Source organism: Emys orbicularis, chromosome 2 (assembly GCF_028017835.1).
Source record: "Emys orbicularis isolate rEmyOrb1 chromosome 2, rEmyOrb1.hap1, whole genome shotgun sequence".
Lineage (NCBI taxonomy): Eukaryota > Metazoa > Chordata > Testudines > Emydidae > Emys > Emys orbicularis.
This window is the reverse complement of record NC_088684.1, coordinates 226,969,319-226,995,091: the sequence shown is the minus strand read 5'-3', so window position 1 is coordinate 226,995,091 and position 25,773 is coordinate 226,969,319. Positions and strand designations below refer to the sequence as shown.

The 25,773-nt window shown below is 38.6% G+C and overlaps 1 protein-coding gene across 1 annotated transcript in view; it reads right to left on the bottom strand.

The window, feature by feature from the left end:
• The window catches only part of ZNF385D (zinc finger protein 385D), a 623,326-nt gene that overhangs the window by 63,847 nt on the left and 533,706 nt on the right, over positions 1 to 25,773 (bottom strand). The window contains exon 5 of the mRNA XM_065399356.1: positions 16,186 to 16,348. Within this exon, the coding sequence (XP_065255428.1) occupies positions 16,186 to 16,348 (163 nt within the window). The remainder of the gene's footprint in view (positions 1 to 16,185; positions 16,349 to 25,773) is intronic.

Below are 25,773 nucleotides of genomic sequence, written 5' to 3'. Positions count from 1 at the left end.
AAATACAGAACTTGTACATGTATCTATGTGTGTGGAAGTGTATTATGGGGGATCAATTTCTCTCTTCCAACACTTCTCATCCTCCATTTTTTTCATGTAGTACACTGGTGACATAGCTTATTGTGTTACCCCCTCCCCCGCACTGAAATCTTTCAACTTATTATGACATTCTAAATCATGGCCCTCAGAGGTAACCATCAAACATATAGTGAAATTAAATTAACTTGTGCCATTGCTGCATTACACTTTTCATGCAAAAAGTACACATTTTGGTCATCCTAGGATTTCTCTCATTTAAATAAAAGTTTACAAGTCTAACTGTCTGGTCAGAATTCTACCATAGCACTACATAAATAGAAGTGAGATGATAAGGCAGATGTTTAGTGTTATAAAATAGAAATAAAGCAGAGCTTGAACTAATAGTAGTATACTAAGTTAACCACAGATGAGGACAATAGACTATTGACAATAGTCTATATCCTTTTCTTTGTGCAGTTGATATTAAGGGATATAGAAACTAACTCCAAAAGTACTCTATTTGTATCAAATAGCTTCTTTACTTCAATAAAATATCAAATTTTGTATCTGCCTTGAGTGACTCGCCAAAAGTATAGATAATGACTTCAAAGATGTCATTATCTTGAGACTTGTATTAAAAGGAAACAGTAAAAAGGGCTGGGAAGCATTCTCTGTCAATTCCAAAATATGCAGGGGCATAGTGTCCATTGGTCAGATCATGACATTCTGCCAAAAGAAGAAAAATACACTCCCAAATATGTAGGGCTGGAAATGTCAGCAATATATATCCCTGGTTCTATAATGACAGACATCTTGAATAGATATACATTCTGAGTGTATAAGGAAGTGACAAAGACTAAATTTAGACTAGCACAGATCCATGCCAGATGACAGCAAATGTTGTGACTTGTGCAGGATGGATTAGATTAGTACCTACAACTCTTGGGTTCTTTTGGTACTGTTTGTGGGATTTTCAGAGCATGCATATCTCAGTTGGGCATTGGCCTCTGCAAGCTCTCAGGGAAGTGAAGTTTGGATTTTTTTTTTACTTTAAGTCTCTTTAAAGAACTAGAACAATTATTACCTGAAGGAAAGACACAGAATTGGATTTCCAGCCCCAAAGGACACTATTGTTGTTAGTGCCAGACTAAGATACTGGTGTAAAACGTGAGTATTTACAGTATTTACATGTAATAAGATGGTGGGAGAAGATTAGTTAAAAGCTGAGAAACTCCACCAATTTCCTTCCATCATTTAAAATTAACTAAGATATGATAAAATGTCACAAAATAAGATGAGGGAAAACTGGGGAAAAGACAAGGAGACAGGGATAAAGCCATGAGGTATTAGGATGGATAGGTTTCACAACTAGGAGAGAGGAGGAAGGAGCAGATAGAAACCTTGAGCTCTCCCTGGTTTGGAATTAAGCAGACCCTTTGGTATCCTAAAGTGCTTGCCATTAAAAATGTAACATTTGCTAACAGGTGCCACCATAATCAGCCTTTAGGAGCCATACAGCCTGCAATTGTGGCCTCCCTTAAACTGGGGAAACCAGGAACATAATAGAGAATCTCCGTTTTAATTTTAAGAATAAAGTTGGTTTAGAACCTTTTCCTTTGTGAACCAATGGCTAGAGTTGAACTTGACACCACTTCTGCAGGAAGAAGTTGGGGTGCTGTTACTTTAACATTTCTCTAGACAGTACACTCTATTTAAGTAAAAGAAGACAGTTAAGTCAGTTTTGGTCGATTCCCAAAGGATCATCTTGCTAACTTTCCTCCAAATCCTTAGGTCAGTCTTGTGTATGTTGGTATGATAAGTAATGGATTATAATGAGTGGGATGGAGTGAAACGTGTGACAAAAAATTAATTTGCAAGATCAGCCATAAAATGTTGAGGGCTGCTCTGATTAGCATTCAGTGACTGTCTGAGATATTGTTATTTCCCTGTATTTAAAATCAGGAAATAACTGTTGGTGAATGTTGATTTATTAATGGCAACCCCTGCTAGTGAACTGGATAGGGTGGATGAAGTGAGTAATCTATTTATGGAACTTTCAAATGGATCTGCTTAGGCTATGCTAGAAACTTCACTTCCAGCCATTAAACCATTGGAGTAGAAAATAGACACATTTGGACCAGAAATAGTAAAAAGCTGGATATAGCAAAGAAATGGATTAAAACTGTATAGCAGATGTCTCAGGACTCCCATGATATGGTAGATGAACTAAAACAGCTCTTTCAGGGGCTCTAATGTAAGAGAAAATCTTTTTGCATGCAGAAATGGAAACTTGGAAAATGTGGTCAAAAGTACAACTGATAGGAATGTTGCTCTCCCTTTGGTATTGAGAGGAAACAAGTAGAGGGGAGCTAAAAATGATGTTATTATCTATACTTCCATTAACATAGATCCCGTGGATCAGACTAGGAGATACTTCTGAATCCCTTCAAATGCTTATTTTCCAGTTGTTCAAGTAAGGGATAGGGAAAAAACAAAATAAACTAAATTCTGATAGAAAGATGTGAGTGGATAAGAATGCTTGTAAATGTAGACCTTGGAGAATAAGAACATAAATTTTAATTGTCTTATTATGTCTAAGTCTGCCCAAGACAGAAAGAAAATATTAAAATTAAGCTTCCAGTCAATTTTTTTAAAATTCTCCAATCTCAATTTTATGACACGGTTAAGAATACAGAGATTATTCTTCTTGATACAAGATGCATACAGCTCTGTGGCTTGAAGTCCTTACATTACCAAGAACAAATCTATACCAGCAATTAAATTTGTTGGTTTTTGATTTGTTTGTTATTTATTGAACACTCAACACATGTCCAGTGCTGTATAAAACACAGAGGGATATTGACCAAGCAAGATACAATTGAAGGGCCCGATCTTTAGCTTTGAGCATGTGAGTAGTTTCACGGAAGTCAATGGGACTAGTTATTTGCTTAAAGTTAAGCATAAGCATAAGTTTTTACCACAATGGGACCTAAATTACAGCACAGTTCAAATGCACAATATATATAACAGATGAAAAGGTAAAGTCTTCAAGCATGGCAGATGCCTGTTTTTTGGGGGGGGGGGGAGGGCAAGATGGGAGTCATGAACATATATTTCTTCAGTGGATTATATAGTCATAGATTCAGATTTTTAAGGCCAAAAGGCACCATTCTGATCATCTAGTCTGACCATCTGAATAACATTGGACATAGGACTACCCTGAATTAGTTCTTGCTTGGTAAATTGTTCCAATGGTTAATCACCCTCACTTAAACATTTGCACCTTATTTCCAATCTGAAATTGTCTACCATCTTTCAGCCACTGGATCTTGTTATACCTTCGTCTGCTAGATTGAAGGGCCCTCTATTATCAATTTCAGTTTCTCAGGTAGGTTCTTATAGACTGTAATCAAGTCACCCCTTAACCTTCTCTTTAATAAACTAAATAGATTGATCTCTTAAGTCTATTCACTATAAAGCAGGTTTTCCAATTCTTTAATCATTCTTCTGGCTCTTCTCTGAATCCTCTTCAATTTATCAACATTCTCCTTGAAATGTGGAAATCAGAACTGGACAGTGTCAAACACAAAGGTAATAAAAGTTCTCTACTCCTACTCAATATTCCCATTTTTTTATCCAAGGATCACATTAGTCCTTTTGGCTGCAGTGCCTCACTGGGAACTCACATTCAGCTGATTATCCACCACAATGCCCAAGTCAGAGTCAGCACTTCCCAGGATAGATCCTGCCATCCTGTATTCTTTGTTCCTAAATGTATGACTTTACGTTTGGCCATACTGATATACATATTGTTTGCTTGTGCCCAGCTAACTTATATATTACTCTATATCAGTGACCTGTGATTTTCATTATTTACCACTCCCCCAATTCTTGTATCAGCTACAAACTTTGCAGTAATGATTTTATGTTTTCCTCCACGTCATATTGAATAAAATGTTAAATAGCATAGGACCAACAACCAGTTCCTGCTAGAAATGCACCCTACGATGATTTAGATCATTCTAGTTTTTTAATCAAAATGCCATGCAGTACCAACTCAAATGTCTTACAGAAGTCTAAGTATACCAACACTGTTACCTTTATAAACCAATCTCAGAAAATATAAAATTAGTTTGACAAGATCTATTTTCTGTAAACACATGTTGATTGGCATTAATTATTCTACCCTCCTTTTATTCTTTACTAATCAAACCTCTTATCAGCTCTTCCACAATTTTGCTTGGGATCAATTGTCACGCTGACAGGCCTGTAATTACTTGATCATTTTGTTTATCTTTTTTAAATACTGGCACTATATTAACTTTCTTCCAGTCCTCTGGAACTTTCCCAGTGTTCCAACATTTATTAAAAAGCAACATTAACAGCCAAGAGAGCTCCTTGGACAGCTCTTTTAAAACTCTTGGATTCAACTTATCCAGACCCACTGATTGAAAAATATCTAATTTTAGTAGCCACTATAGCAGCTGGTTAGCATCCTCCTTAGTTACTGCTGGACTGGAAATATTTCATCATCCTCATACGATATGAATACATCCTCCTTTATTGAACACTTGTCTTTTCTGCATCATTATTGACAATTCCGCCTTTTCCAGACAGTAGTGGAATACCATTATAAGTCTTAAAAACTCCTTCTTACTATCCTTAACTCTACCACCCATGCATTTCTTCTTCTGAACTCTTGCTTCCTTTATCAATTTTCTACAGTTTCTAGACATTAGTTCACTTTAATTGCAATCAACTTCCTGTAGTACTAATATGTTTTACTGAATAAGTATTTTTAGAAGAGGGTTTTTGCCAGTTGAGGATAGCATGCCTCCAGCACACTCCTCTTCACTCTCTAAACTAGGGGCTACAGGAGTGTGGCATAGGAGTTGTCTATACCAGTTCTAAACCTGCTGTGGAGATGTGGACTCTTTGCATTACTAGCGGCTACCCTCCCTCCCATATGTGATACAAAGTAAAAAACACAAAACACCCCCAGGAAGCACAAACAAATAATCACTGTTATTTTCCTGCATTACCAACTGTCTCACTTGCAAGCTTGAAGCTACTGGAGCGCTTGAAGGAAGATCTGTTTCCTCAGTTGTATTTGTATGGAGAGCACTGATATAGTTTTCCAGACACTCAAAAAATTAACAACCATTTGCAAGTATAGGGTTATGGGATTGGTTCCAATTCCATAGCAAATTAGTCCATAAACTCAGAAAATAAACAAGCAGATTAATATAATAAATCTCTAATCCTAAGAGTTTATAATAAAAAGGTGACAGAGTATGGGGGAAGTATTGCAATGCTACAATCTCTTGTAAGAGCCCAATGGCTACAATGCCTTTGACCCCTGCCTCCATAACTAGCTTCAGGACTGCTCAAACAACAACAAAGCAATACACAATCTGGAAGGAGCCACTGGCAGACATAGTGTATTTCATGTATCCGGTATTCCGTTTACATAGCAAAGCTGATGAGTGTAAAGATATCGCCTGACAAACTAGACATTATTCCAAGAGTTCTAGCAACAAACAAGCTGACAATTGAAATGCTATGAAAGGCTCTATTAAATGTTTTAGTATAAAATGCTTTTCCATTCATATGTCCAATACTAACAAAAGCATTTTTCTTTCTTTCTATCTGGGTAGGATGATCCAGATTTTGTGACTGACAGAAGTTTGTATCTGCAGGAGTATTCAAGCATAAAATTGTTGTCCACGCAATCCCAATCAAAAGCAGCTGGGTCCCCAGAAAGCACATGGTGTGCATATGATGAAGGTCTTAGTTGCAACATATATAGATGCAATAAAAAAAGGATTTTATTGCACATTAATGATCAATTGATGTACATATAAATTATTGTAATTTTATGTTACCATTTGACTACACTGAAAAAGAAAGAAAAGTACTTCTACACACAAATCAAAAGAGAATCTATTGTTTCTCAAATTACCATTAAGCTCAAATGCAAAAATGGCACTACCATCTGCGGAATGCTAACAACATTTTGTGCTGCAATTAATTATGGATGGTCTAAAGTATGGAAAAGTCAAAGCATAGGTGATTTAAAGTCAAGGATGTTGGGGTTTGATCAAATATGGCTAATTTGGGTCATTATACTGAATTCTCCAAGAATGTAATCAAGAAGCTATGTAATTGTTCATCCATAATCTGTAATTCTCTGGCAAGTAATGATAGCATCTATGAAACAATGTGCCATTTGCTCTGTTGGTGCAAGGCTATATCTAAAGCTTTTACTTTGGAAATAACATTTAAAAAGGCAGCCACCTAATGTGGGATTTTCAAAGCTGCCTAGGGGGTTGAGATGCCCAATCCTATTAAAATTAATGAGAATTGGGCATCCAGATCCCCTAGCTCGATCTAAATCTCTGACCCTTAATGTATAAATTACCAAGCGATTATACAGAAAGACTCACATCTTATTCCAAGCATACAACTCTGGTTTCCCCTATCCAAAATATGTGAACCAATGAGGTCATATGAACCAGAAATGCCTAAAAGATTCAGACTTTAAAATCATCAGTGGTATAATGATCTGTACCAACATATGGACTTGTGAAGGAAGAGAAATATGTAGCAGTGATCTCTACAAGCCTGGACACAGCATGCAGTCCATTAATGCTGATCTGCCTTAAATGACTGAAATAGCACTTAGACATTATATGTTAAAATCACAGCACGCTTCATGATACAACAAAGTATGATGAAACAAAGTATTGCTAATTTATATAACCATGTACTGCACTGTACTGTCTTTTGGGAATTAGAATATTAAAGAGTTTTATCTATTTGTAGGTGTATTCACAGTCTATAACATTTTGGCAAATTTTATACTTGAATTGTACATAAAACTGCTCTGAATCCAATAGTAGATTTCAGTTAGTATAAAATACTATTATGAATTTGAGATATATTAAACATTCGTATCATCATTACAAGTATTAGGACTGCTATAAATTCAATTTATGTTCTTTAGTTAAGAGAAAGATTACATAAAAAGCTGCTATGCTGCTAAAATGCTAAAAAATAGAGGTGTTGTCTATAACTACTTGTAAGACATCATGAAAAAATTAATATGCTTTCTTCTGGGTTTCTTATGAGAGGAAAATTTAGTATGGTTGATCTTTGAACAATAGATTATATACTCTAATGTACACAAATGAATGGTTACTGAAAAGTCCAATGTTAATTATACCAACGTCACTAAGAACAGAAATAATCCAATGATTCCAAATTTGAGGACTCTTTCATAAACTATCAACCCTATCCACTATTGATATAAGTGGGAAACAGATGCTTGTAGTAAAAATGAAGTCACAGAGAAATGAGAGGGAGATAAAATGAGAGCAGCAAGAAGAAATTGGCTGTCCTTTTCTAATGGGAGCCCTTTTCCAGGCCAGGTCCTGGAGATGAATCACAAATGCAGCTCTGCATATATCTGGAATACACATGGATTTGACTATTTTCAGCCATAATATAAATGTATTAGACAAGGAGAGCTCACTCAGGGAATTTGAGAAAGGAGTAGTCAATCAGCATTATAAACATACCAGGGCAAACAACACAATGTCTATATTTCATTTTCTGAAATTTTCAAATGAATTCACTGTGATAGTGGTTGCACAACTTGTGACACATTCTCGGGGCTCCCAAAACTATGGGTGATGTGATTACCTCTCTGCCTTAGGAAAAGAACACCTGTACATATATCTCACAATACTTACGGTGATCAGTATGATACAAACTCTCATTTGATACTTTATACAACATTCTTCACCAATGAATACTATGACAACAATGTGTTAAGTGTAATGAGTACATCAGGCCTGATTGACTTCTTGTTTCATGTCAATAAAACCTTTTGCCAACTGGCATTGAGGGGTCCTTAGGGTTATACACCTATTATAACAACAAGGAGTCTGGTGGCACCTTAAAGACTAACAGATTTATTTGGGCATAAGCTTTCGTGGGTAAAAACCTCACTTCTTCAGATGCATGGAGTGAAAGTTACAGATGCAGGCATTATATACTGACACATGGAGAGCAGGGAGTTACTTCGCAAGTGGAGAACCAGTGTTGACAGGGCCAATTCAATCAGGGTGGATGTAGTCCACTCCCAATAATAGATGAGGAGGTGTCAATTCCAGGAGAGGAAAAGCTGCTTCTGTAATGAGCCAGCCACTCCCAGTCCCTATTCAAGCCCAGATTAATTGTGTTAAATTTGCAAATGAATTTTAGTTCTGCTGTTTCTCTTTGAAGTCTGTTTCTGAAGTTTTTTTGTTCAATGATAGTGACTTTTAAATCTGTAATAGAATGACTAGGGAGATTGAAGTGTTCACTTACTGGCTTATGTATGTTACCATTCCTGATGTCCGATTTGTGTCCATTTATTCTTTTGCGGAGGGACTGTCCGGTTTGGCCAATGTACATGGCAGAGGGGCATTGCTGGCACATGATGGCATATATAACATTAGTGGATGTGCAGGTGAATGAGCCCTTGATGGTGTGGCTGATGTGGTTGGGTCCTCTGATGGTGTCGCCAGAGTAGATATGGGGACAGAGTAGGCAACGAGGTTTGCTACAGGGATTGGTTCCTGGGTTGGTGTTTCTGTGGTGTGGTGTGTAGTTGCTGGTGAGTATTTGCTTCAGGTTGGGGGGTTGTCTGTAAGCGAGGACTGGCCTGCCTCCCAAGGTCTTTGAGAGTGAGGGATCATTTTCCAGGATAGGTTGTAGATCGTGGATAATGCGCTGGAGAGGTTTTAGCTGGGGGCTGTATGTGATGGGCAGTGGTGTTCTGTTATTGTCCTTGTTGGGCCTGTCCTGTAGTAGGTGATTTCTGGGTACCCGTCTTGCTCTGTCAATCTGTTTCCTCACTTCCCCAGGTGGGTATTGTAGTTTTACGAATGCTTGATAAAGATCTTGTAGGTGTTTCTCTCTGTCTGAGGGGTTGGAGCAAATTCGGTTGTATCTTAGGGCTTGGCTGTAGACAATGGATCGTGTGATGTGTCTTGGATGGAAGCTGGAGGCATGTAGGTACGTATAGCGGTCAGTAGGTTTCTGGTATAGGATGGTGTTTATGTGACCATCACTTATTTGCACTGTAGCGTCCAGGAAGTGGATCTCATGTGTGGACTGGTCCAGGCTGAGGTTGATGGTGGGGTGGAAATTGTTGAAGTCCAGGTGGAATTCTTCAAGGGCCTCCTTTCCGTGGGTCCATATGATGAAGATGTCATCAATGTAGCGCAAGTAGAGGAGGGGCACTAGGGGACGAGAGCTGAGGAAGCGTTGTTGTAAGTCAGCCATAAAAATGTTGGCATACTGTGGGGCCATGCGGGTACCCATAGCAGTGCCACTGACTTGAAGGTATAAGTTGTCCCCAAATCTGAAGTGGTTGTGGGTGAGGACAAAAGCACAAAACTCAGCCACCAGGCGTGCTGTGGCCTCATCAGGGATACTGTTCCTGACAGCTTGTAGTCCATCCTCATGTGGAATATTGGTGTAAAGTGCTTCTACATCCTGGCCACCATGGTGGCTGAGCTTTGTGACTTTGTCCTCACCCACAACCACTTCAGAAACAGCAGAACTAAAATTCATTTGCAAATTTAACACCATTAATCTGGGCTTGAATAGGGACTGGGAGTGGCTGGCTCATTACAGAAGCAGCTTTTCCTCTCCTGGAATTGACACCTCCTCATCTATTATTGGGAGTGGACTACATCCACCCTGATTGAATTGGCCCTGTCAACACTGGTTCTCCACTTGCGAAGTAACTCCCTGCTCTCCATGTGTCAGTATATAATGCCTGCATCTGTAACTTTCACTCTATGCATCTGAAGAAGTGAGGTTTTTACCCACGAAAGCTTATGCCCAAATAAATCTGTTAGTCTTTAAGGTGCCACCAAACTCTTTGTTGTTTTTGTAGATACAGACTAACACGGCTACCCCCTGATACTTGACACCTATTATATTCGCTGTCCATTAACTTTCGTCTGACTAAGTTTCTCTCACACAAACAGTTGTGGATGGTGAGTTTTAAGTTTGCATACTTTGCAAGCTTGCAATTCAAACTAGAAAGAGGATTCTGCAATTCACACAGACAAAGACTTGACTGCAAACTTTACAGGTAGAACTCTACACTACTAATTAGTTTGTGTGACTGTGATGAGAAAGAATTGAAATTTATAGTCTGCAACTAGTCAATACATTCTTACTCGGAATGATGTTTTGGCCAACGCGTATATGTCTTAGAATGGAGAGGATTTACAATTTTTCAGCAACTCCTTAATCCTGTGCATCTCTTGCCAACTTCTCCTAAACTGTTTCCTCTCCCTCAGAAATTCATAGGCCATCCATTCTTATTAGAAAGGTTATGTTTATCCAGTAAGAAACAGTACCAGCAGATTTATGACCAATCATAGCTAACCAACATAGCTCAAATTTTGATATTCCAGCATCAAATACTGAAAGACGGTCCACTGTTGAGTAAAAATACTCAAATTTGTCAAGGAAATTTGAACAACAAATCTGAGGAAACTGCAGTTTTGGTCACAGACATTTTGTGAGCTGAAAAAGATTTACTCAGCAAATAAATTATGAATTGTTTGTTCAGCTTGAATTGTTACTTAATCATTGTCACTCTCTCCATCGCATACTATATAAATCAGAGGGACAACTGGGTAATTTGAGAAGTTAACTAGTTTCACTTCTAGAAAAATGATTTATTGCACTGGATGCAAGGTTACCCATTGCAACAGCGCCACCGGACATACTGGGTGTTGAGAACTCAGTTTCTCAGCCCCCTACACCAAATTCAGCCTTAGTGTAATTGGATGAAATTACAATGAAGTCAGTGGAGCTGCACCTTCTTACATCAGATCTGAATTCAGTTTCTAATTTCTAAGACCTTTCAGCATGGAAAATATCTTCCAAGCTAGGTGTGCAGATTGCCTGGATAGGTCTGACCCACAGGGAAATGATTAGAAAAGATCAAGTTATCCAAAGACAATGGAGCCTAAATATGGCACAAAGAGAAAACCAGGTAAGGCCAGAATCTACAGTTTCACGTTTTCTTGTATTTCAGCAGAAAGATGCAAAGAAGCAATTTGAAAGTGCAGGCAAAAGACACTTAGCAGTTTGATCAATCAGATTCTCATCAATAATGTTTCTTACTGTAATGCAATATGAATCACATGTCTGTGGGATGGCAATAGTGTATGTTCCAAGGCTTCTTTTCATAATTGAAAACCAGTGCAAATCCGAATCTCAATAAACCTATGGAATTTACACAAAGGAATATGCTAGGAGAGTGCTGGGTAAATCTTTTAGGCACAATATATAAAAATGAAACAGAAAGTTGCTGGAATACAGCTGTTGTGGCATTTCTGTCATCTCGTCTCTACTTTTTGACATCTCCTTTTCCTGTTATCACTCTCTCTTCCTCTAAGTTTTCCCCCAGTCACCTCCTCTTTCCAAGTTCCTCATATTCCCCTTACTCTTTCAGCCTACCTCCTTGTCTCCCATCCAATACATCAGCACTTCGTTGCACCAGATGCTGAATGGGCTCACCTATGTCACCTGGATTCCATTTAAGAATTGTGCACGCTGGATTGAAATTGGGTGCCATTTCAGGCCCAACTGCCATCTGTTCATCATCAATGTCCTGTTATACGAGGATTTTCTCAGTTTTCCAATAAATCCATTTATTAAAGGCTTATACAAGTCTGCTAATAATTGACAGATTAATTCAGCAAAAAATTGTAGCTTCCTTTAACCCTTCATATGATGTATAATCCCAACTTCCCTAAAGTCTCTAAGGTGCCACAAGTACTCCTGTTAACTTCCCTAAACTTTCTCACCCATAGTGTCAGCTTTTTGCTTCAGATTCTCACATATTATTTTTTCTAATATTTTCCCATCAGCACCCTAAAGCTTAAAAGAATGTGTATCAACCTGTTGCCCTATATACGTGAGAAGATAATGTATTATGCCACAGCTCTGTGAGCAGCAAAGCATCTTCAGATCATATCTATTGTGCTAGAAAAAAAAGGTTTTATATATATATATATATATATATATATACACACACACACACACACCATGGCTTATAGAATACTTTTTCTGTTCTCCTAAATAAACTTTTGTTCTGCTTTTAGAGAAGTGTTTTGAATATTGTACTTTAATAGGAATTTTGAGGATCTGGGCCTAAGTCCCCAAGGCATTTAGGCACTGAGATTCAATTGAAATCAATGGAAGATGGGTACTTAAATACCCCTGAGGATCTGGGCCTAACTGTATAACATCCAGAAACAACATAGAAACTGTTGATCTCTGTGGGTGGAAGCTCTGTCAATGACTGTCACATTTTCAATGGCCTATTTCGCTGTATTGATATCAGATGCTGGACACAACCACGAGTTATGTGTGGCCTGCAACGTATGGAGACAGAGGAAGATGAAGCGACACTCAAATTCTCTGATGGGTAGAACAAAGAATCTGACCCTATGCCTTCAGGACTTGATTTATAAGAGCATATTTATGCGGATCTATGTCTATATGTGTGGAAAATATGCATTTTTGTCACCTCTCAACCATTCCACAGATTCAGCAGAGGGAAGGAATCTTAAGTGCTGGTTTTCGTATCAGTGTAAATTTAGCATCACCGAAGTTCCAATACGTTGAGAGCAGGGATATCTTCCTTTCAAATTGTTGTGATTGCCAGTACATCCATGCATAACTCTTTGCTGCTCCAAAGAATCTCAGTCATTTAGAGCAACTAGCTGAAGCCTCCCATTGATTATAAAAGTTATTCAGATAGGTTAAGATATTAGTGACCTTCACAGAATGAGGAAAATGTCCCCAGATCTTGCTTTCCACCCTTAGTATGCAGTGCCATCATTTGTCCAAGATTTTAAGCTGTGTGCCTTGTATGGTAAGATGCATAGTCACCATTATTTATTGCACTAAGACATGTTGACACCACTGCCTGACAAAATACTTTCGGGAGAAGCAACATAACAAATTGCTGCTTCAGCTCCTGCATCATGTTGTATATTATGTGGGCTTTTTCATAATCTTTATTGCATGGCACTGCAGGTTTCCTAATGAAGGTGTTGCACAGGGTAAGCAGAACCAGTGAACTGAAATCTTGACCAATGTGCTATGACTGACATGTAATCCACCATTTAACCACTGTTGTACATGATGTATTAGTGGTGATGTGAACATGACCCCTTCTCAGCTTACTTGAGATCATGCATTAACCTTCTGTGTACCGCTTCATAAAGTTGTAGGAAAAAGCTATTTCCAAATGACCATGTGAGGAGGAACTAGTAATGGAGGTTACTCAAAATCATGGACTGTATAAGAAATTAGTGAAACCATATGGAATAGCAACACATTCAGATCAGTGATGTGAATTTCAGTGTACATGCTTTTTATGGCCACCATTCTCAGAATACATATATGTGGTGCACAAGACTCTCTTTGCCTTTCATAAAATATTTTTCATAGAAGAGTTCTATGAAGCCCGCGTGGGATGGAGGGCAACTGAAAAGAAAATTCATATAATCCTGCAGATAATGAGTCTAAATAGTCCTGCTTTTGCCAGGAAATGTCAGTCACTTGGCTACCCAAAATCTTTGTACTGTTTTTCTTTTGCTACTGCAGATGATGTTTTCTATATACATTGTGTTTAAATAAGAAGGTTCAGTTCTGCTCTCAGTTACGCCAATAGAAATCCAGGGTGCAGAATTGGGCTCCAAATGTCCACAGGTGTTCCTTCTTTTGGCTGATACATTTTAGGGGTGACAGAAGAGCAAGCTTGGTGAGTTTTTGTTTGCATCGTATCTCTAAATGTCAACAGTTACAGAGTTTGTAATATTTTGTGAAAATAATTCTATCATTATATTTGTGATTTTTTCCCCAGTTGATCTTAATGTATTTCCTTCTGCCATGGTTTCTGGTTTGTTGGCATCATGCCAGCATCCCTCGAAACAGATTCTTCCTCGGCAGAGGTACTTTTACAATCAGATCTTTCAATCGGCATTTTCTCTTTTTCTTCCTTCTCCTTTCCAAGAATCCATGACCAATCCCTATTTTCACACTAATCTGATATTATCCTAACAACATGGTCCTCATTATTGCAAACAGTTATACACACATAACTTCAGTTCTGTGAGTAACATGGCTGAACTCATTGGTACTTCTCACATGAGTAAACTTACAGAAATACTTAGGGGGTTGCGGGTTTGGGGCCATGGATAGGACTTTGGCATATCAGGGTAACGTAATTAAAATTAAATCACTGGAATGGCCCCAATGGCAAAGATAGTACAGAATGCTCAAACAACCACCAAAGGCATATTGTTCACATAGGATATACACCTAATTTATGGAATGTCTCCAGCAATTTATAAATGAGATCTGAAAGTGAAAGGAACTTCTCCCCAGGCCAGTGCTTCCCTGTGCAGTTTTCTTTCTTGTATGCTGATATAATCACAGATTCAAAATACTGAGTTCAGATATACAACAGATCATAAAACCTGTCAGGGACCTGACTGAAAGCCCCATAAAGTCAATGGAAAGACTCACACTGATTTTGATGTGCTTTGGATTATCCTCTGAACAAATGTCTGCCTCAGATAAACAAAACAAAAGAATGCAGGCAAAACTTTTTAACAATTAAAAGTTACAACATTAAAATATTTCACTTTTGTCTTCCTCCCTTGTCTATTAGAAATCTGTCATGATCATTTATAAAGCAATAAGTCAGTCCTTCACACAAAACTCACTCTCGACATATCAACAGAATATCCAGTTCACTAACAAGTAAGAGAAACCCAACATTTAAAACTATGGTTAAGTTTTAGTTTAGTTTTGTATTTTTTGTAACTATGTTTCAGTACTCCCTTTCCTTCCCTGCACTGTTCCACAATTATTAATGCTTTTAGTGTCACTAAAAAATTGGCTACATTCAGTATTAGAAAAATCTCATGATGTAACAGGAAGCCCTTTATAGGCGCCCCTTATGCCAAGTTCAGACATATGACAAGTCTGAAAAAACCCACCTTGATTTTTGAACCACAATTATAACATGAATTTCCACATAACACACATACTGCCTTTACCTTATGTCTTCCGGCAAAGACCTTACAAAAAGAACTAAATGCGTGTTTATATGATACTTATATTTTTGTTGTAACTCTTTCAATTGTTTGTACATTTCTATTTACAACACCAAAGTCACTGACACAGGAGAATTTGTTCCAGATGAGCAGCTCTCAGCAGCAACACCAGAATATTATACATTATTTGCGCATCATGCATTATTTTTTCCTGTAAGACTTTGTGTATGCATCTCATGAGTTGCATACAGTACGTATGTTGCAGAGAAATATAAGAGCAATTATTTCTTGTGAACAACTAAAACTATCTTCTTTAAACTTACATCCTTCCTTTGAAATTTCCAATACAGTAGCCTATATTTAAAATGCCAGGTTAATTGAATCCCATTGACTTCCCCTGATACTTGCATGGGTTTTGTTTGCAAGGAAAAAACCTAATCCCCAAGCAATAATTTAAAGAATATTATTTCAGTATGAAGATTCAATTTAGCAGAATAATTGGCATCAATAACACTTACCTGTTTATGTGGAGTGGAAGTTATACAGCTATTACCTAGCTCAAAATCATGCACTTTAAATAATAATGCAATGCTTGAAATTTATGACAGTGTGTCTTTTACCAACAATGCTTTTATCAGAGGCTTCTAGACACAATTAGTGCAATTTGCTGCATTGTTTGTAGTTAAAACAAATGTGCCATAGGTAATTATGTAGAGAGAGACATTGCATACAAACTACAAGATTTAGAGCAGTTCGTATTTAATAGTTCATTTGCCATAAATATTACTTGAGTCGTATGTATGCATTCTAGCCTAAAAGAATGGCAAGCCTCTTTTCACAAAAGAGAAGTCAGTTACATGACTATTTTACTCTCACATGTGTGTTGAAAAGAAGAACAAAATCAATATTACACAGGAAAATGGATCAAGCATGAATCAATGTGGCAAGCACATAACCAAAGAGACATGGAGTTAAACAAGAAAAATAAAAAAACCAACAAAGATTATCGCTTAACCTGTTTTGTCAGAGCTGGTATTGATGGTATTGGTAGTGATGGAAGTGAAGGTAGTCTTTGCGCTGTCCTTGGTAGTAACAGATTTCTGCTTATTTTTCATGGCTTCCAGTGCTTTGAGCTTCTTGGCATGTTTAGTGCCTTTGTAGTGGGCCGCAGCCTGGCTCTACAAAGGAGAACAAAATGAACCATGCAATCAGGCTCATTTCTAAACTGGCATTCTCTGTATTAGTACAAATACAGACTACCTTTCAATAATGGGTACCATTCACAATACATAGCCAGTGACCAAATTCTGTGCAGAATGATGCTTAGGAAACAATGAAAATCATATTCAAACAACCCCAATATGATAAATATTATGTAATACTATATTACTTTCAGATCAATCTAATAGAGTTTTACTTTACCACATGGAAAATATATCCGCTTTATCAGTTTTGCTATCAAGAGCTTTTTTATATCACATAAAGATTCAAAGTCTCAAGGAGCAGGGAGGAAGATACGTTTTTCTTTTGATAAGTCTAGGGTTTATACACTTTTTATTACAAACTTTGCCACAGGTTTCTATAGATGGTTTACATCTAACATTGGAAGCAGGAACTTTTCAAATGGAAAGCAAGGACTCACTGTCCAGAAAACCCCATCACCTAAGAACTAACTGAATACAACACAGATGTGCAAATGTCTGGATTTTTAACAAATTAGATCACTTCAGTCTAACTGCTACAAAGGTAGCCTGTGAAATTCAAGGTGAGAGGAACTTTTCAGTGTATGACCTTCCAACCAAGCCTAGTGTGTTGTCAGATGTGTTTTGGCTACTTGATGTTAGATCATGGCCAAATTTGTATGTATACTACAGAGATTTTCACACTACTCTAAAGAACCTTGAATCCCTACTATTTTAAGAGCTCATTGTGATAACTCTTCTCTTCATTTATGCTTCAGATTTTGGGGGGTATTTAAGTATAAAATGTATCTTATTAAAAATATGGTGGAACTCTGTGGATATTCTTCCTGAATAGTTTCTCTGGTTATTTACAGCTCGTCTGCAAAACAGGAACCAATCCTGCAGTTCATAAATGAATGGGATGCCTCAAGCTTTCTGCTACTGAATTTCAACTCTGATTGGTAGCAACTCATTTTTTGCTAACGGACAAGACCACTAATTCTTCAGGAAAGACCTCAAACTTTAATTATTTTAGAGTCAAGAGCTAAGTATGTTCTATTGTAGAATTGCAACTTGTAGTGAAAACAGCAGGAATTCATTATGTATGGAACTGAAAGGATCAAAGCCATAAATAACATGATTTAGTCATTCAATGTAAACCAATACTGCAGAGGTGGGAGGTTGCTGCGTTATCTACGATCTCTTAGAGTTTTATTTGAACATTATCTTGTGGCAAATTTTCTGGGGTGATGCCAGGAAATGCTAAGCTAATATTTATATTATACTGAGGTTTATTTATAGTTCTCAGCACTGATTAAAAGTCATGATTCCTGCCTGGATGCCTGAGATCTGGGGTGTGGGGGAAGTGTAGGAGTGAGAGATTTCATCTACTCCAGCAAAAAACCGTTAGCTCTATTTTTACATGCATCATTCAGTTTGGTTGAAACATTGATTTCTCTATCCCTTAAATGATTAAAGTGCTATAGTAGGTACCCTTATTGAAAGAACACTGGACAGTGAAGTTATTAATTAGAAACAACTTGAACAGAAATAGCACAATCATGCATCTTTTACAGTTCCCAACACATAACACTGAGACGTACTGTAAGCCAAATATGAACAGTTAAGTGATGTTAATTACTGTTAAATTGAAGGACCAATGTCAGGTTAGGATGACTGCATTAAAATGGCACAATACTGTTTGTACATCCTTATACCACTACTGAATCATGTCTATGTCTATGGTTTATAGCTAAGTATGATTATCTACTCCAAAAAATGTTTTTTTAAATGCATTCTATTTTATTTAGCTCAATCAGGCCCTGACACTGATATACTTACTTACATTGACTAGTACCTTACTTCTCGAATGTGAGTAAATGTATCAGAATTTGGCCATGCACAGTTGATTATTAATATGGTATTAGACTGACACACTCTCTTAAGCTTCTTCAGAGAACCAAATTTGGATTTCTTGTGCAACCATCATTCCCCTTAACTTCTACATTCCTTGGTATAGCTCCACAAACTTGACTTCAAGGAGAGTTTTGAGTGTACAAGTGATGCACAATGAGGCCCTGCATGGGACTCTGTGACCTTTACAGAGTTCTGAAATATAGAAACAGAATTGCTCCAAGTAGAAACACATTGCTTCAATTTACAAGTAAAAATGGCTGCTATGGAGAACTGTCCATTACTCACTTCCCACAGAGGGCTGCCAGTTTACCATAGTCTACTTACAGAAGATTTTTATGTTTTTTTTATTTCAGAATGTAAATTTCCATTCTTTGTGGGGCTACAAAGGCATCTGAGGTTCTTTCAAGATAATCATAGCTGGCAGGTTAATGGTAGTTCTATGTGGGATGGGATAGTTTGCTCCATAAGCATTTAACCAGCCCCAAATGAGCTTACACTGTGAACTGGAACCCTACAAAAATCTGTCATTGTCTTCCCCAGCAGGAGGAAAGCAGTGGGGGAAATAATGGAAAATGATTCATAAATATTCTATCCAGCGTGGCAATAGAAAATGTGATAGCAGCACCTGACTGAATCATTTCTTAGAGAATGAAAGAGAACTAAATAAATGTCATTACTAGAATGCCATTACTACTTAAAGCTTAAGTCAAAAAATCAGATAGATTGTAAGATACAATTATTCCAGAATGTCATGCAGAATTGTTAAAAAAAGTGGCGAGGAGGGGAAGGTATAAGTCAGATTTTTTGTGGAAACCATGATGCAGAACTATGCGAGAAGAGTGAATAACTGACGACTCCTGTGACACTCTTTAAGATAACAGTGGCAGAAAACAAAAGTGAACTGGAAAAGACCTGGCTAGAGGAGTACAAGAGTACAAGTACGAGATGCACTGGCTGAAATCCTGGACATATTGAACTCAGTGGAAATTCTGCCATTGACTTCAGTGGAGGTAGGTTTGCACCACAGTGTATTTTAAAAGGACTATTGCCTGTTTTAATTGCCAGTTACGGGGGAGGCCCATTGTCCTTGGGAAATTATATTGTTCTAATTTTACCTAAACGAGTAGTTCTATCAGATTAAATTGATTAAAGGTAATAGTATGGGAAGAAGCTCCTCCTTTACTACAGTATATTTTGTGATTTCCTCCTCCTCCTCCTCTCCAAAAAACCAACGACCTGTTGCTTAAAATTAAAGCCTGTTTCTCACCATCAGTACAGCCTCTATAAACTATGTAAATATAGTTTAATATTTCCTTCTTTACTCATGACTTCATAATTTGATAAATATCACCACTCTTGGCATTGTAAAGCTGTGCCACTGTCACATGATGTGAAACCAAACCAGCGATGCATATAAAATATTACCAATGCGAACTTACACTACGCTGTAAGAGAGTATGCATTATATAGCAGCAATTTGAAACGCTACAAATGGGAGATTTTTAGGTTATACCCAAAGCTAGATATCTATGGATCCTAAACTAAGCTTTGAAGGCTCTGATCCTGCGCATAACTAAGTGTGGGTAGGTTCAAGTCTAGGAGAATTTGTCTCCACCTCAAGGCCAGATAAGCCATAAAATGCCAAATAATTTTTCACTAGTTATTTATAAAGAGCTCCTAGTAATCTCAGTAGTGTAGATCAACTTAAGAACCCTCTGCAAAACAGATAATTTGCCCTGGTTTTATTTATTTATTTTTATTCTAATCATTAATAGCAAGGTATCAGACCTGCTTATGTTGAATTTGTATAATGTATACATGAATTAATAAAACTTCAGCATTAACTCAGATAAAATGACTTTTCACATTTCTATATGAACAATTACATATTTGGTTATATCGCTATTTCATTGCACCACAATTACCATAAAAGCATCACATTACCAAGCAAATGGCACTGAGTGAGCAATAGGAAACAGATGAAATATTTTAAACAAGCCAGACATCAGAATTTTCCTAGAATTACATTCATCATGTCTACAATGCAGTCTTGAAGAGAACCCTGTGAACCTGAGAAGCTGTGGACATGAGTAAATCATATACCATCTCAGTTAAGTTCTTTAGGCTTTGATCCAACAAAGACCTAGGTGTGTGCTTAACTTTATGCCCTGTGAGCAGGCCCAGATTAAGTCGTACATAGGCACTATAGCCCCCAGGCCTATGGCCCTATTCCCGTGGTCATGATTATATCAAAATCTTAGCTTTAATTAAAATAATGAAATAAAAGAACTCCCTCGCTGCTCTCACTGTCTTTTCACTCAGTATCACCGCACTTGCCTTTGATGCTCTCCTCCCTCTTGTTCCCTGCCTTATCTCCCTTCCCATCTACACCCCCCTCCCTTCCTTTGTTTTTCCTTCTAGCTAAACCCTTCTTAACAAAACCCAACCCAAAGCAGAAAGATTTTAAAAAATCATGGAACTAACATTCGTAGTGAGCCCTTGGGTGCTCTGATAAGACATACAATAAACAATAAGAAGAGTTGTCTGCCTGAGTCTGCAGAAATCCTAAAACAATACCTCTGTGAGAGGTGAAAACTGAAGCCCTGTTCATCCCTCTGAGGTGTTGACTCCAAGATGCACTGCTTTAGGGGACTTCAGGGACACCATCCCAACAGAGGGCTCTCTGTGTGCCAGGAGAAGAGCGCAGAAGTCCTGGCTATTCAACCAAGCAGTTCCACACCAGTTGTGGGGTAGATACTGGGTCCACACTTTGCTGCCACCCCTGCATTTCTAGGTTTTGGAGAGGGAGGAAAAGGTTGCTTTTGCCACTCCTGGTGGGGAGAACAGACCCCTTTCCCTGCCTTTTTGGGAAGGAAGAGGGCCAGCGGCCCCAGTTACTCCCAGGTTACAAGTGTGATGGCAGACATCTTAGCCAACGCACTCGGACTTGAATTGGGACCCTTCAAAGCTAAAAAGCACAAGTTGTTTGAGCTTGAGGTAAAGCTCTCTAGCAGGGGCCGTAACAAAGTATCATCATCTACATACGGACACAGAGGGGAACCTGTAACACACTCACCAGTCTGTGACACAAAGAGGAGGACTTGCAAGGTGAGGTGGTAGGGGACTCGTGTTGTGGTGTGCTGAGAGCTGCAGATTGCCTTAAATTGTGCCATTGGAGTCAACTGTACTCTAAATGTAGGAATGCCATATTTCTGAACACGCGCGAGAGACTCTGATCAAAATCAGACACCCTCTGTGGAAAAAGTTGCATCATATTTAGTTGAGGGTTTTTTAAAAATGGTTTAGAACAACAGATAATCTGGCTCTTTATGCCTCATTACTGTCATAAGCTCTGTGCGGGTGCAGGGACCTTAGTGCTCAGTGAAGTCGAAGGTGAAGGGGAAAAAACAGATATAAAAATGATCTGAATGTTTCATACCTCCATTGATAACTGGGGAATGACTGAAATCAGCCCCAGAGCAGAGAACCCACACAAGGCCCTAAGCCTCCTACAGGCCCCCCATCATGCAATGGGATCTGCATATGCAGATAGGCAATAGGCATTGAAGTCAAGGAGGGCTTTGCACATGCCCAACCAAGCATGTGACTGCAGAACTAAATACCTTATTACTGCTGGATCCTGCTCCCATCAAAATCCAAAGTAGTTTAGCCATTGACTTAATAAAGGTCAGATAGGGCTCCTAATGCAGCAATAGCTAAGAAAAAAAGATGATGGATAAATAATCTCTTACATGGACCCTCTTGTATTGGAGTGTATTTTCCCCAGTGAACAGTGTTTGGGGCTTTCATGGGATGTAAAAACCCTGCACCAGAAAGAAAAGGGTTAAAGAGCTACTTTGGGTCTAGGCAACTCCACCATACCTGTAAAGCATGTGTGGGCTGGAGGAGCTTAAAAGAGGAGAAGACCAGCTCAACAAGAGAACAAACTGTGGAGGTGAACTGACCTACTGTCCATACCCCTGGGGCCCTGCTGTAGCAACTTTATCAAACCAACAGAGAAGAGATTAATGGCACTCAGAAGGTCAGAGACTTAACCTTTGAATTCAGAATGTCTTTACTTTATTTGTTGGGAAAGGGACAGGTACGAAGTGATCCAGGGAGGCAACAGTATAGCACTTATGGGTGCACGCCTTACCACCCGGCCCTGGATTGAAACTCGGTGGACAGGGTGGGCCTGGGCTCCCCTACCCACACTTAAGTCTTTTCCTGATATTGGGAATCTAAATGAGAGAAGGCCCTAAAGACAGAAGGGTCAAGATTGTGAGACCTCAACCCAGGGACGGCCAGGAGCCCCTCACCCAACCCATAGGGATACCCTGTTGCTGGACTCTTTATATACCTCCAAAGAGGTGGACATATACATGTGACCTGGCTGGAGGGCTGAATCAGAAGAGGGGCAGACTGCCACAGAGTCAGAGCGACTGTCAACACAGGACAGCAGGAAAGATGAGAGCTTGCCTCAGCCACAATGGGGCACCTGTGGTGAGTGAACCCCTCTCACAGAAGTGATATTTTAGTATTGCATTACAAGAATAATCTGTCACTTAATATTCCAAAAATGCTGTGGGTTGGTTGGTTTTTATTTTGTTTGTTTCTAGTGCATATATTGACTTCAGTGGGACTACTTACAGGAGCAGATCTTCTGCTGGTGTAAATCAGTAAAGCTCTACTGACTACAATGGAGTCTTGCAAATTTACACCAGCTGAGGACCTTGTAGGGATATTAAAGAAGGTACTAACAGTGATTACCCCAAGTGACAGTGACCCCCCAATAATTTGCCCCACACACTTTAAAATCCAACAGTTTCACCAAGTACAAAAATCCCTTGGGTCTTCTGTTAAAACTTGTAAGCTACTGTCTGTAGAAACCATTGATTGTATCTATCCTGTGAAAGATACTTTATTACTATGTAAAACTTACAAACAAGTTAATTGACTTTGTTCTTGAAGTAATTAATACAATATAAACAAACACTATAAGCCGTTAAGTGACTTTCACTTCATTGTAACAGCAACGGCTCCTAGACCCCCCACCCTCTGTGATTAAAGGGCCGGGAGTCTCAAATGAATTAGCACACACCCTGAAAGTGGTGGAGACAGTACATTAAAATATGGTTAAGTTATGAAATGTATGTTGATGAATGCTTGATGTACATGAATGGTTAGGGAGGTGCCAGCCTAGAAAGGGAGTATCCATTGGCCGAAGAATGTGTCAAGTGGACCACCAGAACCCCCGGACGGTAAACTGGGATCCACCCCATCACCTGGAAGGATGAGAAACACAAACTTTGGACAGTTTGGAGCTACCAGGAATGTGCCATCTGCTGATCGAGTCAGCAACAGCAGAATGAAACAGCTCCCATAAACTAACATAGGAATTAATTCCTATAAGAATGGACTCTCAAGACTGAGGATTTTGAGTCTCTGGTTCTGCTGCCAACCTCCAGGAGCATCAGGTGCACCTGACACAGACTTGGCTCCATCCTCATGACCAAGATACCTGGCCAGTAACTTGGCATGAGCAACTTCTAGGCTGGTAACTATAACACCTATACAGAACTTGAATGAATGATTGTGTGAATGAATATATATATATGTGTGTGTGTGTGTGTGTGTGTGTGTGTGTGTGTGTGTGTGTGTGTGTGTGTGTGTGTGTATAAGGAATAAGTAGTGATAGAAATAAGTAGTCAAACAACGTTGTTTACTTTTATCTTTTGCTTTATCATTATATTTACAATAAATGTGGCATCTTTGCCTTATCCCTCTTAATAAGATCCTGCTGGTTTTTATTCTATTGGTATAACAACCTGCCCAACAGTGCATAAAGTCAAGCATGCATGTAAGTTATTGCAGGATTTGAGCCTAAATATTCACATTTAATTTGATATCATTTATTTTTTAAATGTGATGCATGCATTGTAAAATATTTTTATGTTCAACTAGAAGAGTACTCAATTCTACCAGCTTACAACAGCATAAGGGTGTTTTTACACAGTATATTTGTTTGTAGCTGTGCTTAAAAATATGCACAAAGCCCAAGCCACAGAAATTATTGTAGAGCAATCTGATTTTTTTTAAATTATTCTGTCATTTATTCATTCTGTAAAGCCAGTTTTTCTTCTAAATCTCTGTCACATCTCAACTTCTTGTGCAGTATAGGCCTCAACATCAGTGTGCTTGTAATTCAGTACCACAACTTAATTACTGCATGGCTCAAGTTGCATCTGTAGCACAGACCCCCAAAGACATTTATGACACAGCAAGGCTCCTTGGCCTGGGATGGGTGAGTGGACTGATTAGGACAAATTGCCCTTTTTCCAGGGGTCAACTCTGTGACAGCAGACCAAGCACCAAAACTGAACTTTCAGCCGGAGAGAATAAATCTTCCCCATTGCTCTGGCAAATGGTTGGAGAACAGAAGAAATGCCTACAGCCAGTCATTCCAAGGTAAATTTGTGACTCTTTCTTTGGAGTAACAAATCTCCCTTTTCCTCCCCTCCCACTCATCCTGCAGGAACTCTGACTCAAGCACTTGGGAGAAAGGACTGTTCCAAGGCCAGAGGTGTCATTTGTATGAGCTCCTCCCCTCACTATGCAGCTCCATTGGTCCCAACTATGGAACTCTTCTACCCCTTTGAGCACTAGATCAGACTGGTCACCATGGTGCAACCGTCTTTGAAAAACGCTACGGCCTCAATGGTTTGCAGCAGGACCTGGACATTTGGCAAGGAAGATGAGAAGATTGCTTTTCGCTGTCTCCTTGAAAATCCATCTGATTTGGCCAAATTACAAAAGGTCAAATATCACCATTGCTCATCTGTTTTTCACATAGCGGTTTGCTTTTGACTATATCAGAATGCATGTGCACAAGGGACTATAGTTCCAGTTGCACAGGCAACCTTCCATGGCAGTTTCTAACTTTTGAATGTTTGGCTTTGCTTCCTACATAACTTCCTTTTAACCCGGTTCTTTTTTTTTTTTTTTTTGGCATGTAATTATATGTAAAGGACCTTGGTATGTCACCGTTCACCATCTATTATTCCCCTTATTGATGTGTAAAGATAGGTCAAGTTTAAGCATGTCTGTAAGCTTCCCAAGTCCCAGGGAGGACTTCATGTACTGACATTCAAGATAGCAGAAACTATATTTGTGTAAACTTATAACGTGATATCATTAATCATAACACTTAGGGTATTAGCAAAATGTGTTTTTTTTCTGTTTGGGTGGGGAAGGGGATTACTCTCCCCAAACCAGCATATTAGATGGAGATTAACATTAGCACATAAAAGTCTATAATCTAACCAGTAATACATTGACAAATTGGCAGACAGACAAGCATTGTCTATTTTTCTGCCCACATTAAATCTTTGTTAGAGTCAAAGCTTCAAGAGCAAATGAAATTCACTTGACATTTCCACTCAGATGAACCAAGCCAGTAGTCTCAGAGTAGGGTAGACGGTTTCCCAAGAAGAGTATTTCATTTG